Raw genomic sequence first — 14,992 nt, 5'->3', positions numbered from 1 at the left:
AAAATTCACAGAGCCTATTATTCTGTTTACAGTCTAATAGATATTCACTGTCACTATTCAGGCCTCTGATTCAATTTGCCTAAATCCCAGATGCAGAGTAATCCTGATGGAGATTAGCTTAATTTATCACCAATTTCTGTGCAGAACCAAGAAAGGTTGGTATTTCATAATAAAAGCTGTGGTTCTCCATTTTTTTTTATTTTTTTTTTCCTTTCCCTTTTTTCCCCCCTAAAGCAGTATGCATAGATAAAAAGAAGCGTCTGCTTTTTTAAAGATGAGATTTTTCAGTTTTGCTTTGCATGTCAAGACACTTTCTCTTAAAGGTGTGTATTCTACAGATAAGAAGACCAGTTCTCATCAAACTAGAATGCTTTCCTACAACCATATATTATGCTGATTTTGCCTGGCCACAGATTGGCAGACTCATTGTTTACTCCAGACAATATGAAATAATCACCCTGGGTATACTTTCCTAGGTAAAGCATTGACAGTTTGAAGAGTAATAAATGAATTATACTTACTTTTTCACTGCTAAAGATTCCCAGTGCGGAACATTTTCTAGCAACGTGAAGTCATGTGAAAGGTGTCCACTTTCAAAGCAAAACTGACAGTGTTGATTTATGAAAGTGATGTTGTCTGCTGTCATCTGCAAAATGTCCCAGTGACCCACTGTGGAAACCTTTGGTCAGACAACACTTCTAACTTGGCAGGTTTCATATACAGTTGTGTGAACAACTCAAAATAAACCAATTTTCATCTGCACAGAGAACTGCAGTTCTATTCTAATGAAAATTCAGTCAATTTCTTCCAGTTATAACACTTTACAGTTACCTATTATGCTTAGCATTTTTGAATGAAGGAACAAAACATCACAGCTCAAATAATAGCATCCTGTGTCTTATCTAGGTAGCCCTATAAAAACCACTTCTGCACAGCCTGTGACCACTTTAGAGCAATAATACTGCCAGGGAAACTGAAGCCACAGATTCTGAGAATACAGCCCCTGGTGGAAACGTCCTATGAAGAATATTTCTTACTGTTGCACTGTAACTAGAGAACTCTGAGAGTCTGCTGCAAGGACTAACTTCTGTCAAAAGAGCTGACTTTGTAGTTGGAGGTACAGTCAGAAGCAGTGTACTTGTACTGCTCTCTTGTTGGAAAGAAATTGATCAAAAAGCCACGGAACATTTCCCAAATATCTGAACGTCCCAATGAAAAATATGTATCATCCCTATTTCTTTTCTTCCTTCCTTTCTCCTTCCAAAATAAAGAACAAATGGGACATCATCTACACATCCCCATTCTGAGAAGAATGTGTTTCCTGGCAATGCTCTTTCCCAACACGGAACAGTTAAGGAGAAAATGACGATGATTGTAAATAATAGGAATTTGCCAAATGGCAGGATTTTTTTAACAAGAAAGCAGTGAGTCATTAATTAGAACCATTATTTGTAACAGGATTCGAGTTTCACATGACATTTTCAATTAGAAGTACAACTGAAAAAGGCAGCCTCAACATCTCTATTGTCATGTAAAGCTGTCATGTAAAGCTGTACCTGCTCTGCCCCATGTGGTGTGCACTAAAGCTGCTGCTCTGGGTTTTCAAAAGGTTAACTTAAATTGGTGGCTTTTCCTGAGAGAGCTCACAGATAACCCATGCCGTGTTTGTGATACCTCAACGGAGGGCATTTCACTAGGGCAGGAAAAAAAAAAACAATAAGAGTCATCCACAGGTGGAACTTTTTAACAGAAGTGTTAATAGTTGAATACTGCAGTAAACTAACATGGCATGGTTAACTGTATATTAAACTGTATCCCATGACAGCAGTGAGAAAAATATGCCATAGAAAAAATAGATGCTAAAATAAAGGCAAACTGCAGAAAGGTTAAGAGAGATTAACATATACTGAGATATAAGGTAAGCTGACTGCACCAAGGAGAGGTAGAAGGCAGCCTTGGACATATATGTGGCCATAAAGCAGAGATACACCTAGCTTAAGGCCTTCTCTGAGTAGAAGAAATGAGGGCAGATGTCTTAAGAGAGTGAGAATTAGATCTCCAAGTAGATCCACTAAGCTTGCCAAGCAAACTGCTGTGGGTCTTGATTTTGGCAGTCAATTTTATCAGATGGTTATACTGGAGACCTATCAAGAACAATGCCAGAACAGACCAGATGTGAACTGTGCTTCTGTGGGTATCCTCAACGGAGGGCACACGCCTCCCAAACCACAGAGGCATTATGGAAGTGAGAAACGCACTAAGCTGACTTTAAAGCATTTGGCTGCCATCACCTATTTATTACTGCAGTACTTGAACATAGGTGCCTTCTCAGAATTTTGGAACATCTTCCTCAAGGTCAGAGGAGTTCTGAGATGCTCATGCAGATGTCATCAATGCAGACTAACATTTCTTTTTGCCTACTTTTTTTTTTTTTTTTTTTTTTTTAATAATAATAAAGGGGTTTTGATACTGTACAGTTGGGTAGGACACATAATGTCACCGAGTCTTACTGAGCCTTGCTCTTTCAGGAAGAATCTCTGGCAGCCAATATGTAGTAAACCCACATGTGAGATTAAAAAAAAACAACAACAAAACCGAAAACAAAAAGCCACAATAATGAGGGGAAAACAATTAGGGAAGGTTTTGGACTGTTTCAAACTGTTTGGACTCTTCAAACCAGCACAATGCATCCTGTGTTCACCCAGCCAAGTAGTCTAACGACAGATTTTTAACTTTGTCCAGCGGCTGTTTTCTGTGTCTGTAGTTGCAGGCACTACAAAGACAACAAAGAACATTTTGCTGTGATTGCTGTGCTGCACATAGCTTGCAAGATCCACCTGAGGATCCCCTACTGCAATACAAGATATAGGAAATATTGAACAATGGTATACTGTAGAAACTGAATGGTACAAAGAGAATTTATGGTGCTGGTATATGCTGGATGGGATGAAAAGATGTGGCTTTACAAAAAGAATCTAAAATCCTCTCGGGGTGACTAGCAGCTTTCTATAGGTGGCTTGTACTCCTCTGTAATAAAGGTACATTTCATTATGCCTACATTACATTATACTTATAGCCTTACCTTCAGTATTATTTATCTCAAATGCCTCTGATAAATTTTATCAGGATTTGATATCTAGCTGTGAAAATGTTTTACAATCAAGTTTAGCTCCCATCTTCACAGAAATCTAGAAGCATCTAAATTTTATGAATTACTTTTCAATTCAACCACTCAGGCAATTTTTAATCTATTTAACATATTATTGACATTGCATAGCGTAAATTTTTTATCTGAACACCTCAGAGTGGTAGGTCATATATCTTAAAAAACAGTATATTAAAATGAACAGTAACGTTTGTCAACTGACTTGCATTTCCTTAAAGGAAAGAAAGCAGGCTTATTCAATGTAAATTATTTCACATGAAGCCATTCTAAGAAGTATAACTATGCCTCTATGGTTTAATACTTAAATAATTGAATTTCATATCAGATTTTCATTATTTTAGCCAGAAATGAGGTCAGACTACGTGACCTAAAAATGTCTATCCTGACTGCCTTTTCTGAATGTCAACTCTATATTAACATTTTTAAATTACTCCAATGCTCATGTCAGTTTTAGAGTACATATTTATTTTGAATTCTTATTCAAAATGAGGATTAGCAAGAAACAAATTCCTTAAACAGCCTCGTAACAGTGTTAAGACATAACATTTCTCAGTTTAAAGTACTTCTTCTTACTAGAATTGTTTACAAGTCTCCACCGATCACAATCAGTGGAGACTTGTTATGTTAGATTTGGGCGTGTTTCATCATCTTCATTTATATCAACCTACTACCTTTAAGGTACAGTACAGAAATGCAAGATTTCTGTCTTTACACCTTTGCAAAGTTGCTCTAATACTAGGTCATATACAGCCTGTAGTATCAGTCTTATTACTAGCATATTTTCAAATCCTGCTCTTCACACTTTGGCATGGCTAACCATTTTGACCATCTTCAGTCTCTTCTCCATCCTCTGTTGCTACTCATATTTTCAGGTTATCACCTATAATTCAATTCCCCAGTTCCCTTACGCTGCCTGATTATTTATGAATATTAGGTTCTCTTTCCTAACAAGCAGAAACCCTTATGAGTTAGCTACCTTCTAATTATGGAACTGTGTTTTTTGGTTGCTTAACAAGCTGTTACAGTGCACAGTTCTTCACACCTTCTCTTACCCTAACCTTTCCTCATAACAACTTTGGAGAATGTGCTACTCCAACCAACAGCTACGTACGCCACCTATTTCAGGTGCCATTTTGGTCTCCGCAAATGTAATTTAGGACAGAACACCTGATATCCATAACATACAACAAAAATATGCCAAAGAATGACTTAGAACATATTTGATACAGTAGCTTCTGTTGATAATTGCATCTTGCACAATTTTTAGAAACAATTACTAGATTTTACAATCTGGCACTTTTTGTTACATGCTGAAGTTCCTGATCTGGGCTCCCAATAGCAGTACTTTATTGTATGTTACAGGTATCTGATTAACTCATCAAATACTGTAATTTGAACCAATGCTGTTTAACAAACTTCTACCAGAAATGTCTCCCTCAGATTTTGTGACTTTGCACATTGATCCAAATGCACTGAAATTTCCATCATTCTGAGTTGTCAGTAATTCCACAGCCAAGTGTCCTTTAGTTCAGAATCACAGCACTCTCCCCTGCTCGCCCTCCCAACTTGCAAACACTTTTGTTGTGCATTCTGTCTAATAGTAAAAGCCTTCCTGAATGGAAAATTAGCATAACAATACAAATATATGCAGGAAATGTTTGCAATAAAATTATGTATTATCATCCCACTATGTGTGCGTTGGCTGTTACGACATCTGACTTCTCTTCATATATCAAGTTTACTTATCTACTTTTCTTGTACAGGCTTTTTACATTTTAGTAAATAAAACCCTTTATTTTATCTTCACACTCTTTTCTAGACAAGTCAGATTGCTTGTTATAGCCTACATGAGACTTAAAACAACAACAACAAACAACAACAAAATCCTGTTAAAAAAAATCTACATCTTATGTTTAGTAGTTCGCAGGTAGCCTTTTAATTACTAGTTAATCATAAAGTGCAGATCATTCTTTTTACGAATTTTCCTCTACCATTAGAATTAGGCTCAGTGTTTCATAACACCAAAGCCTTTAGCTTTACCTCACTTACACACCTAACTGTTAATATTAGCATGAGGGCTGCTCTGAAAGTAATGCCTGTTTTATTATGTTGACTCAAAATGTCAGGGGTGGATGTTGGTGTTACAGCAGTAGAGGTTGAACCTTCCCACCAATATTCCATTACATGCTGCTCCTGCGTGACAGATGGCAGCAGAGGGGCACTCTGACACAATGGCATCTGACACGGAAGTGTGCCTGAAGCATTGCTGTGGAACTGAATTCATCCATAAGGAAAAAAAACTGCTTATACTGACATTCACTGATGCTTGCTCAATGCTTATTGAGACCAAGCAGTGATGTGAGCACAGTGAAATGGTGGGTGTGCTTTGGCAGTGGTGGCAGCAGCAGTGGGTCACCTCCACTGGTGCAGCTTCTTACGAGTCTGGCAAAAATGCGTAGCTAATGATGGTGGTGCTGATCTTAACAAATGGTGCTTTGTAGCTGAGGATTTTCTGTATGAACTGGTGTTATTATGCTGTTGTATCTGTTAGAATTTCCATGGAAATAGACATGAGACGTAACTTCTGCAGTGACCTGTGTACACTCAGTCTTTCTCTTGCAGAGGCTGGCAGAATGCAGTGCACTCCTCTGCATTTTGTGTAATACAAGTATTCATAATTCTTGAAAGGATTTGATCCTTTGGGCAAAAAGGAAGTGCTTCTTGATTCTCCTCCTTTTATGGGTCACATACCTACAGTCCACTTCAGTTTTGCCTCTAGATGATCCCTGATGGCTCACAGATGTATTTACTTTATGCCCCAAGGTACTGCAAATATCTCCTGCCTGTGCTTTCTAATGTATGTTAGCCACTCCTGCTGCACATATCAGAATCATTTCCTTCTTGAGAATAAAATTAAAAACAGGAGATCCAAAACATTCTACAGTGATTGCTACTTGAATTTCTCCATAACTAACTGCTATACAAAGAAAGAACCACACTCTCTCCTCTGAAGTTTCTCTTTTGTCTTATTAGCTGAACCTATTTGTTAGCAATGGTGAAATGACTTGTTGAATGTAAAATGAATGTTTGGACTCAGAAAAATCAAGTCAGGCTTGAAAAATGAAGATGATATCAGATAAAGGTAAAAGGGTCATACAAATAGTTAAATAGGTTCAGAGAGGAACAGTTTAAATTTGATTGAATTTGATCTCTATACAGAAAAAAATTATTAGAGGTATTGAGACTAGAGGGAGAACCAGACATCAAGACAAGGGAAAACGGACAGCAGCCTGGAAGGAGAGAGTAGAAATGAGACCAACCAGACTTCAAAGGAAGAGCTGGTGTAGCAGGAAGCACTGCTACTTCTTACTGTGCCATCTCGATTTTCCTATGGGGGTACATGGAGTAGTAACAGGCATTTAAGGACGACTTACTTGAAGTATTACAAAATTCCACTGAAATACCAAAATTTTTCAACTATACCTTTTATAGTGGTATACTGTGAATAAAATTTGATTTCAGGGGCCATTTTTTCCATAAATATTTGACACCTAACTAAACAAAGCTGTCTACTAAAGAACTCTCTGTTCATTAATATTTCACTTATACACAGCATTTTTATTTTCAAAAAATCTTGCTGCAGAGTGACAATAGTCACCAAGTATGTTATTTGAAATATGCATGCACATATAGTCTTTTATCCAGGAGAAAAACATATTTAGCTTTAGTAGCTAAGTGTTATTACATGCAGAGAAACTACATATTGATATTTTGTCTGTGTATGGTATGAATACTTGTGGTTATTTAAAGAGCTACAGTCATTCATCAGAGAATTAAGCATCATAGTTGCTGGTATGTAATTTGTGTCATTACTGCTGCTTCTACTTCACTTGCTAATTTTTGTTAAACTCTTTCATTATAGGAGTATGTAAATTATCTATATTACAAACAATTGCTTATCTCCTTTTTTCAGTAATTGCTACTACTGCGTTTTATTCAATGAAGTCACTCCATTGATGAGGGAACTGTGGTCCTGTTGTGAATAGTATAGGGTGTTTTATTGAAACAACTAATATACATTAGGTTAGTTTATGCTTTCCCAAACTTAGCCACAGGCAACCATGTAGCTATGGAAAGAGAACGTGTTTCTTTCTCCCAAAATAGAATTCTCTATTAGAAGAAAGCACATCCTTCCCCATGAAAAAGAAGTTCCAAAGCATGTCTTGTGGGAAATGAGGTAATTCAGAGTAATCAGAAGATATTAATGATATTATCAATGTGTTGGTGAAATCTTTCCTGCAGAGTGATTTATTATACAACTATGCCCTATTTTTTGTGTGTGTGGAAAAACAAACAAACAAAAAAGTACACTGGCACACTGGCAGCCATATACAAAAGGGCTACAAATATGAATGATGGTTATTCTACAGAAGTCTAGGGGAGAGACCTACAGCCACCGGCTCTTTCCTTCCTATTCAGACCAGTTCATAGCTGACACCCAGCCAGTGCAAGAGCTTCAAAGACTCTTCCAGATCACAGAATGCAGCATAGACTAAGTCTTCACCCTCTTTACTTTCACCCAAGACTACCTTTATTTATCTGAACACCTGATAGAAAGTCAAAATTCAAACCTTCACAAACGTCATGAACTCATCTATTTTGTCATTGGCGAGCAGTAGCTTCTTTTGAACAGTCTCCAAAGCTTGCCCACTCTGTTTAGCCAATCCGTGTAGCTGCTGAGATGCTGCAGACTCGAGTTCAGTCATAGCATATTCGGTCTCAATCACTTTGCTCTCTAGATTGGACAGCTTGAGCACCTGGAACACAACACAGGGACATAGCAGTGACATGATAAAAGCTGACAGGCAGGTGTGGTAGTTCACAGTCAAACAAACAAACCTTCCACAAAATGATAAATAGCACAGAACACGTACAAATACTTTCATGGGGAAAAGAAACTTCATTTGCAGTCACTGAGTCCATGTTTCAGCGCCTAAATTCCAGTGAGCAAATAAAAGCAGTGAAACATGTTACTATGATTCATTTTTTTTCCTTTATGTATTTAAAATGTCTTAGATGATGACATTGCAACTTTTCATTTGAAAGTAAGGTATGAAAAAGTTCCACAGTAAACTCAACACAAAGCTAATATACCTTTTTCTCCAGCTCATCTTTAGCCTTGTGATACATCTGCTCATAATGAGACTTCTTTTTTGTAGCTACATTAAGTCTTTGTTTCAGTGAGTCAATGGAGGTTTTTTTGTTTGCACAGTCTTCAGACATTGACTTTACCTAAAACAAAAGTGAAAGTCAATTTGATTATTAAGAAGATATAAAACATAAAAGTAAAATTCAAGCCTATTTATACTGCAGCATACCTCCCTGCTTTACACAGATTATTTTACTAAAGCAACTTCTGAAATAACAAAGTCTATTATTGCTGATCACCTAGCAGAGGTCAGTTTCCATACATATTCCTGTTATACAAAATCTTGTATTAAATGTAAAGAAAACTCTTTGTTTGCAGGTCTGCAGTGTCGTAGTGAATGTAAAAGTGAATAAACCACAGCTTTCACTCATTTATTCAATCAATCAGTTGTAACCTACATCAATCAAAACCGAGCTGAGGAAATAATAATTGTTAACAAGCTAATATCACTACAGCATCTTAGATAATTATTATAATTTTGCCATACAATGCAAACACTGATTCTGTGTAAAATGAAAGAGGCCAACGCTCCTAGAATATCATTCATGTTCTACTGACAGTATTAATCACAAAGTTGTCCAGGCAATATCGAGTAACAGGGAATTTCTTTGATCTTCTGCTGAAGTTAGTGTAAAATTTATGAAGCTGATTTTCCATATGGAATAACCAAAGTAATGGATGGAATGTGAAAATTGCAGCATTTATAATACTCAAAAACAGGATTAAAGCACATCCTTCCATTCTAAATATTTTTTCAAAAAACAAAACCAGGTATTTCTTTCACACTTAAACTCCCTTGCTTACTTATGCTTTCACTCTCTGGCTGAGCGTCTCTTAATAGCACCTCATCTTTGGCATGGAGGGTAAGAGAGTAGCTCTCTCTAGAGCTGAAAGCACTTAATGACTTTAAGCAGAGGCAGTGTCTATAGTATGCAGCAAGCACCTGCATTCTATGATAAAAAAAAAAAGGCAAACAGGTAAATTGTTTATTTCTATCTTGAGGTCATATGCCACATAACCTCACAGACATCCAAATGTCACGATCTTTTTTGGGAATTAAAGACTGAAGTGAAATATACTGCTTGGATAATATGGAAAGATGCCAAGACATATACCAGTTCTTAAACTTGTATATACTTGTATATATACTTGTCAGTGAAACTGTCCTATAATTTTGCTGGATAATAATCTAGCACAGAAATGAAGCTTCATCTACACAGATAGAATTACTGTTATGTGTTAAAAGCTAGTAAGTGTGAATTGTTCTGTTCTCCAGTACAATACAAATTAACATATTAAACCATTTAAATACTGCACTCAAGAGATATGCAAGGACCTCAATAGCATGTGTCAGGTAAAATCATCCTTGATTCAGGTCTGCTGTTTTTAAAGAACTTGGACTGTATAAAACAAAATCATGCTACTTACAGAATGTCTTTGCAATTCAGTGTCCTGAATACTTCAAATTTTAGTTACCTCATGATCAGACATTAAAGTATGCTGAATTAGTCCAAACTATCACCGTATACTGACTTCATACAAAATAAAGTGGAGAGAGTTATATGTTTAAATTAACTGTATGCCATATGCTTAAAGCAATGTATGGATTTTGTATGTATAGCATATTAAAATAACTTCTTCAAATACATTAGCTCTTGGCTTTCTCAAAACTGTAGATAGCAAAAAGCACCTTTCTCTCAAGACTTTCTAGTGTTTCGTTACAGGCTTTCTCATTCTCTTGGTTTGCTTTTAGACGAGACCTTAAGTCTTCTATCAAATGTCTTTTCATATTAAGGTCCCTCTCCAATCGAGAAATCCTGAAAGGGAAGAAGTCACACTGCATGTTAGTAAGAAAATACTACTAATATGCAACTGTTTTAAACAATTCAAAAAAAGAACTGCAGCAGAAAAACTATCATTCCACAGTTTACAAATTTTTTTGAGTAAAAGTTGATTCCAATCTTGTACCTTACCCATAAATAAATGCAGCTTAACCATAAATACACATAAATGGACCAATTTTTAAATACATGACTTATTTGCTGATTTACTTTTTAATGTGGTTTATGCTCTAACCTGCATTATTTCAACTCATAATAATACCTTCTAAGATATTACTAAAAAGAAAAGAAGGAATTTAGATTAATTAAAATTTGATATTTGAAGAATATATCTTTCAAAAATTATTTTGTACCAAATTCTTCTATTATGTATATAGTTCTTTTTAAAAGAAAGTGAAGGGGGGGAATTATTTTCCTTTCATCCAACTCAGCAATAAGCAGAAACACAAGAAAAAACGCTCCAAAGATTGGAATAAAATTGTCACTTTTCAGAAATTTCTCATCTAAAAAAATTCTAATGTGCTACAAGATGAACTCTGTTTAATGAGAAAATCGTGTCTCAAGCAATGCATCTGCAGTTGTCACACATGTTCAGTATAAACATAAGGAACACCCAGGCTCTGGAAATCCATACATCTGGATTTCTATTTATGAAGTAAAAATGACAATCTATTCAGGAATAAAATATTGTTGGTACCTAGTCAGTATCATATTAAAAGTCAGAAAACTATTAAATCTTAAAATTTCCTCCATCTATTTCACAGTCATGCTACTGCTGTTTTGGAAATTAAATCTTAAAGTTTATCAAAAAGCACTGTCTATTCTATGAAGGAAGCACCATCACCGATAACTCTATTTCAAAGTTAAGCTTAACCACTGTGGTAGAAGACACCAGTTATATTTGGGAACCAAAAATACACCATACATGACTCAACCATTCTAAAAGTCCTCTATATTTGAAATGAAAAATAGTCAGATAAGTAATCTGCATTCTTTTTATAGATAAATATATATATATATATATGATGGTTAGAAGAGTAAACCTTTGCAACGGGCAGGAAATTAATAGGTTACGTTTATAAAGCAGAATAACTGAAGAACTGTATTACATCAGTCCAAGTAAGTGGGCAGAATAAAAATCTCAGATGCACACTTCAAACCAATACATGTGAATTTCAAAACGAGTGGTAAACCTTAATCAATTCAAATAGAAAGAAATACAACTGTCCTTTTGAACTTTTATGAATGTAAGACTGGATAGTTAATCTTCTTTAAGCATCTGAACCTTGACATGTCTCCTAGCCCCTAGGCAAAGAATTACAGTATTTGAAAGACGGTACTTAACAGTGCTGAGGAATTCATTTAGACTTACATCAAGGATAAAAAAATGTCCACTCTAGGGTCTGAGTTCTGATTTGAGGCATTCTTACTGCAACACAGAGATGCCTATCACGTAACAGTTTAAACAGCACGCGATTTTATCATGTACTTCTTGAATTTCTTAAAATCAAAACAAACCACAAAAACACAGACACATAAACACAAATCCGTAATAGCCCACGAGATCGTAAGAGGAATCCAATGTTCAGTTATTGCCGTACCGACAGCACAGCTGCCGCTGGGTGGCACCAAACACAATGGATAAAAAAGTGAACATACTTAGCCTGGAGTTCCCGAACCTGGTCTTCTTTTTCCTGGACTTCGTTTTTCAGTGACTTAATGGTCGCTGATTGCTTAGTGATTTCAGCATTCGAATTCTGTGTTGGAGAATATCAGAACAGAAATAAATCAGATTCAATGTTATCTCAGTCAACAGCAAATCTGTTTGAAATAATGGGCCGTGTAAACTTCCACATACTACAAGATAGTATTGAACACTAATGAGAATTGGTTACATTGTACAACATGAGTATTTTTACTTTCTAGCAACACTTAAATAAAAATGCTTTCATCGGAAAATATTCTCAAAACCAGTAGTCTGCCAGTGGTACAAAAATGTATGATTAATAGATATTCATCAAAAACACCTGAAAGCCGAGTGCCCTAACAGGACCAAATTTTCTCATGCATAGCAAACAGAGTTATAAAGGTAACAGGAGAGAAAAGAAACAAAACCTGGTCTTCATCTGAACCATATTCTCACATGGTTCTACTGCACAAGAGCCTACAGAGAATGGTTTCCAACAGTCCCTTTCATCCTGCAGTTTGGGAATGCCAAAAAATCCTACAACAGCAGTTGTTACCTTTGTATGCCTTAAAACTCAAAGCAAAAGACAAAATGTTCCTAGTCAGCCACACTAACAAAAATCCTGTCTTTCTCTAATGAAAAAGTACAGTCTCAGTGTTTGTGCATATTCCTAAAGAGGAATTCTGTGGTGTTTGTCTATATAGTAGGAAGCAAAAAAAGCAAACCAAACCAAACCACAACAATCACAACAACAAAAACCCCCTAAACTCCTCCATGGAAGCACACAGATAATCTACCTAAGATTCCAAGATTTAAACACAGTATTATTAAATAGCTTTGCAGAAACAAAACAAAACAAAACAAAAAAAGAAATTTAACTGGAGTAGCCATCTTAGCAATCTGAGCATACGTTCTGAATGCCATTGCTGAAAATGGCAGCACAGACATACTGCATGTCAAGATTTCAGAACTCCAAGAGGTGTTGCCAAGAGATACATATCTGTGAAGTGTTTGCACAAAATGCATGCATGCCTTTTTGTGGGTTCAGCCAATGTGCTAAAGCGCTTTACTCATTGTGTATAAACAGTAAGTGAGCAGATCAGACATGTTATAAACAAAGATTCATGAGGAGAATTTCTGTAATATGTGAGATATTACAGAAAATTGTTAAAAAGATATATGATAATGGAATATACTTGAGACTTGTTTGTTGGGGTTGAACTTCACTAGCATGAAGCACAGCATTCAGTTACACAGTTTACACATCAGACAGATACACTCTTGACTATTTCTGTGGGGCCCTACACAGGTTTAGATGCAAAGACATTTGCTTACATCATTTTGCTTCCAAACTCATCAACTACACCTAGAACACTCCTTGTTGGCAAAGTAACAAGGAATCAATATGTACAACATAAACACCTCATAGTAAGCTCTGATAAAAGAATTAACCAAATCAGGTAATTTGCGATTCTAAGCAGCAGCAAAAGCTTTAGCATTCAGAGGAGTAACTTTGTACCTTCTTTAACTGTGGTTATGTGGTTAACCTGGAACAACAGCTGACAACTTCTGTAAACTTCTGCTAAAAAAGACTTTCAAAACTCTTTTTTTTCTTTTTTTCTTTTTTTTTCCTTTTTCTTTTCTTTTCTTTTCTTTTTTTTTTTTTTTTTTTTTTTTTTTCTTTTTTCTTTTCCAAATGATCAGGTTAAAATAAGGCTAACAATTTCAGTAACACAGTATAAGTAGCTTGTCACAGTCCTCACAGTCAAAACACTCATCCAATTCAACCACCAAGTGAAGAAACAGAATCATAGAATCATCGTGTCCCAAGTTGGAAGGACCCAAAGGGGTCATCGATTCCAACTTGTGGACACTTGAGTATCCTGCAGTAGGGATCAAAGACTATGTTTGTTTTGAACATGGTTTTACTTAGTTATATATTTATTTATTTTTTTACATTTAGAATGTAAGGCTTCTTTAAGATGGAATTAAACATCATGTTAATATTTTTTACATCAGATTCACATAAGGGTGTTAGGACACTGTTGTACATACACTGCCTTCACTGAGAAGAGAGGAGGAAGCACTATGATCCAGGCATACAGAATATTGAAAAAGCTCTCAGAGGCATCAATGAAGCCTAGAGTCTACATCGTTCACATAAAAAGTCACTGGAGACTGAAAAATGAAATAATCAATTCATCAGTATTTTCCAATCTACAAAAAACTCTAGTAAAAAAAGAACAATCTCTCTCTGAAGACAAAAAGAGTAGTGACTAGTACGTAATGTTACACCAATAGATTACTGTTACATGAGCTGCATATTCAGACAAAAACTCGTTTCTTCGCTTTCACAGATAGCTGTTGCCCAGCTCCTCCTTAAAGAAACCAATCACCACAATTCTCATTTAAGTCATTCCACTGCACTTTTCAACAAGATACATTTAATTGTACAAAAACTCACCCCCCCAACCCCATTTGGCCTATCTGGTTGCAAAAACTGTATTAATTATACATACCAGTTCTTCAGGTTATGAATACATTTCTATTTAACATCAAAGACTATTTGAAACCTGAGTTGCTAAACCTTGGCATATCACATATAAATTATATGCATATATGAGTGTGTGTGTATGAGTGTGTATACATATATACATATATATTTTTCTGCTTGACCCAATTATTAAATACTGTTCATGTGAATTACAGTCAGCACTGAATAATCTGTTCTGTCACCTTTAGTTTGCACTGCAGCTGTTTCATCTCTAAATCAGTGTTCTTTGAAGGAGCTGGTGCGACTTCACTCTTGCCAGCAGTTTGAGACAGATGTTCTCTCAACTTCAATTTTCCTTGTAAATCTTCTTTCTCCTGTTGCCATTTGGCCAGGTTGGAGGTCAACACCTGTTTTACAAACAGAAGGAACAGTCACAATTGCATCCTAAAAATACTTCTGCTGGATCAGATCAGATGTTCTGTGGTTTAGAATTCAAGAAGAATGAAACAATACATATTATCTACAATTATATGGCATTGTTGTTGGTTGCAGTCTCTAGTCAACGCAAAAATGACATCTGGCAGGAGAGAGAAGT

At 35.9% G+C, this 14,992-nt stretch overlaps 1 protein-coding gene across 1 annotated transcript in view; it reads right to left on the bottom strand.

The window, feature by feature from the left end:
• The window catches only part of CNTLN (centlein), a 181,599-nt gene that overhangs the window by 18,669 nt on the left and 147,938 nt on the right, over positions 1-14,992 (bottom strand). Inside the window, exons 20-24 of the mRNA XM_072359615.1 lie at positions 14,640-14,804; positions 11,876-11,973; positions 10,066-10,192; positions 8,321-8,458; positions 7,798-7,983 (exon numbers count right to left, since the gene is read on the bottom strand). Of these exons, the coding sequence (XP_072215716.1) occupies positions 7,798-7,983; positions 8,321-8,458; positions 10,066-10,192; positions 11,876-11,973; positions 14,640-14,804 (714 nt within the window). The remainder of the gene's footprint in view (positions 1-7,797; positions 7,984-8,320; positions 8,459-10,065; positions 10,193-11,875; positions 11,974-14,639; positions 14,805-14,992) is intronic.

This window comes from Excalfactoria chinensis, chromosome Z (assembly GCF_039878825.1).
Source record: "Excalfactoria chinensis isolate bCotChi1 chromosome Z, bCotChi1.hap2, whole genome shotgun sequence".
Taxonomy (NCBI): Eukaryota; Metazoa; Chordata; class Aves; order Galliformes; family Phasianidae; genus Excalfactoria; species Excalfactoria chinensis.
The sequence above is the reverse complement of the archived record's forward strand: the minus strand, read 5'-3'. Positions and strand labels throughout refer to the sequence as shown.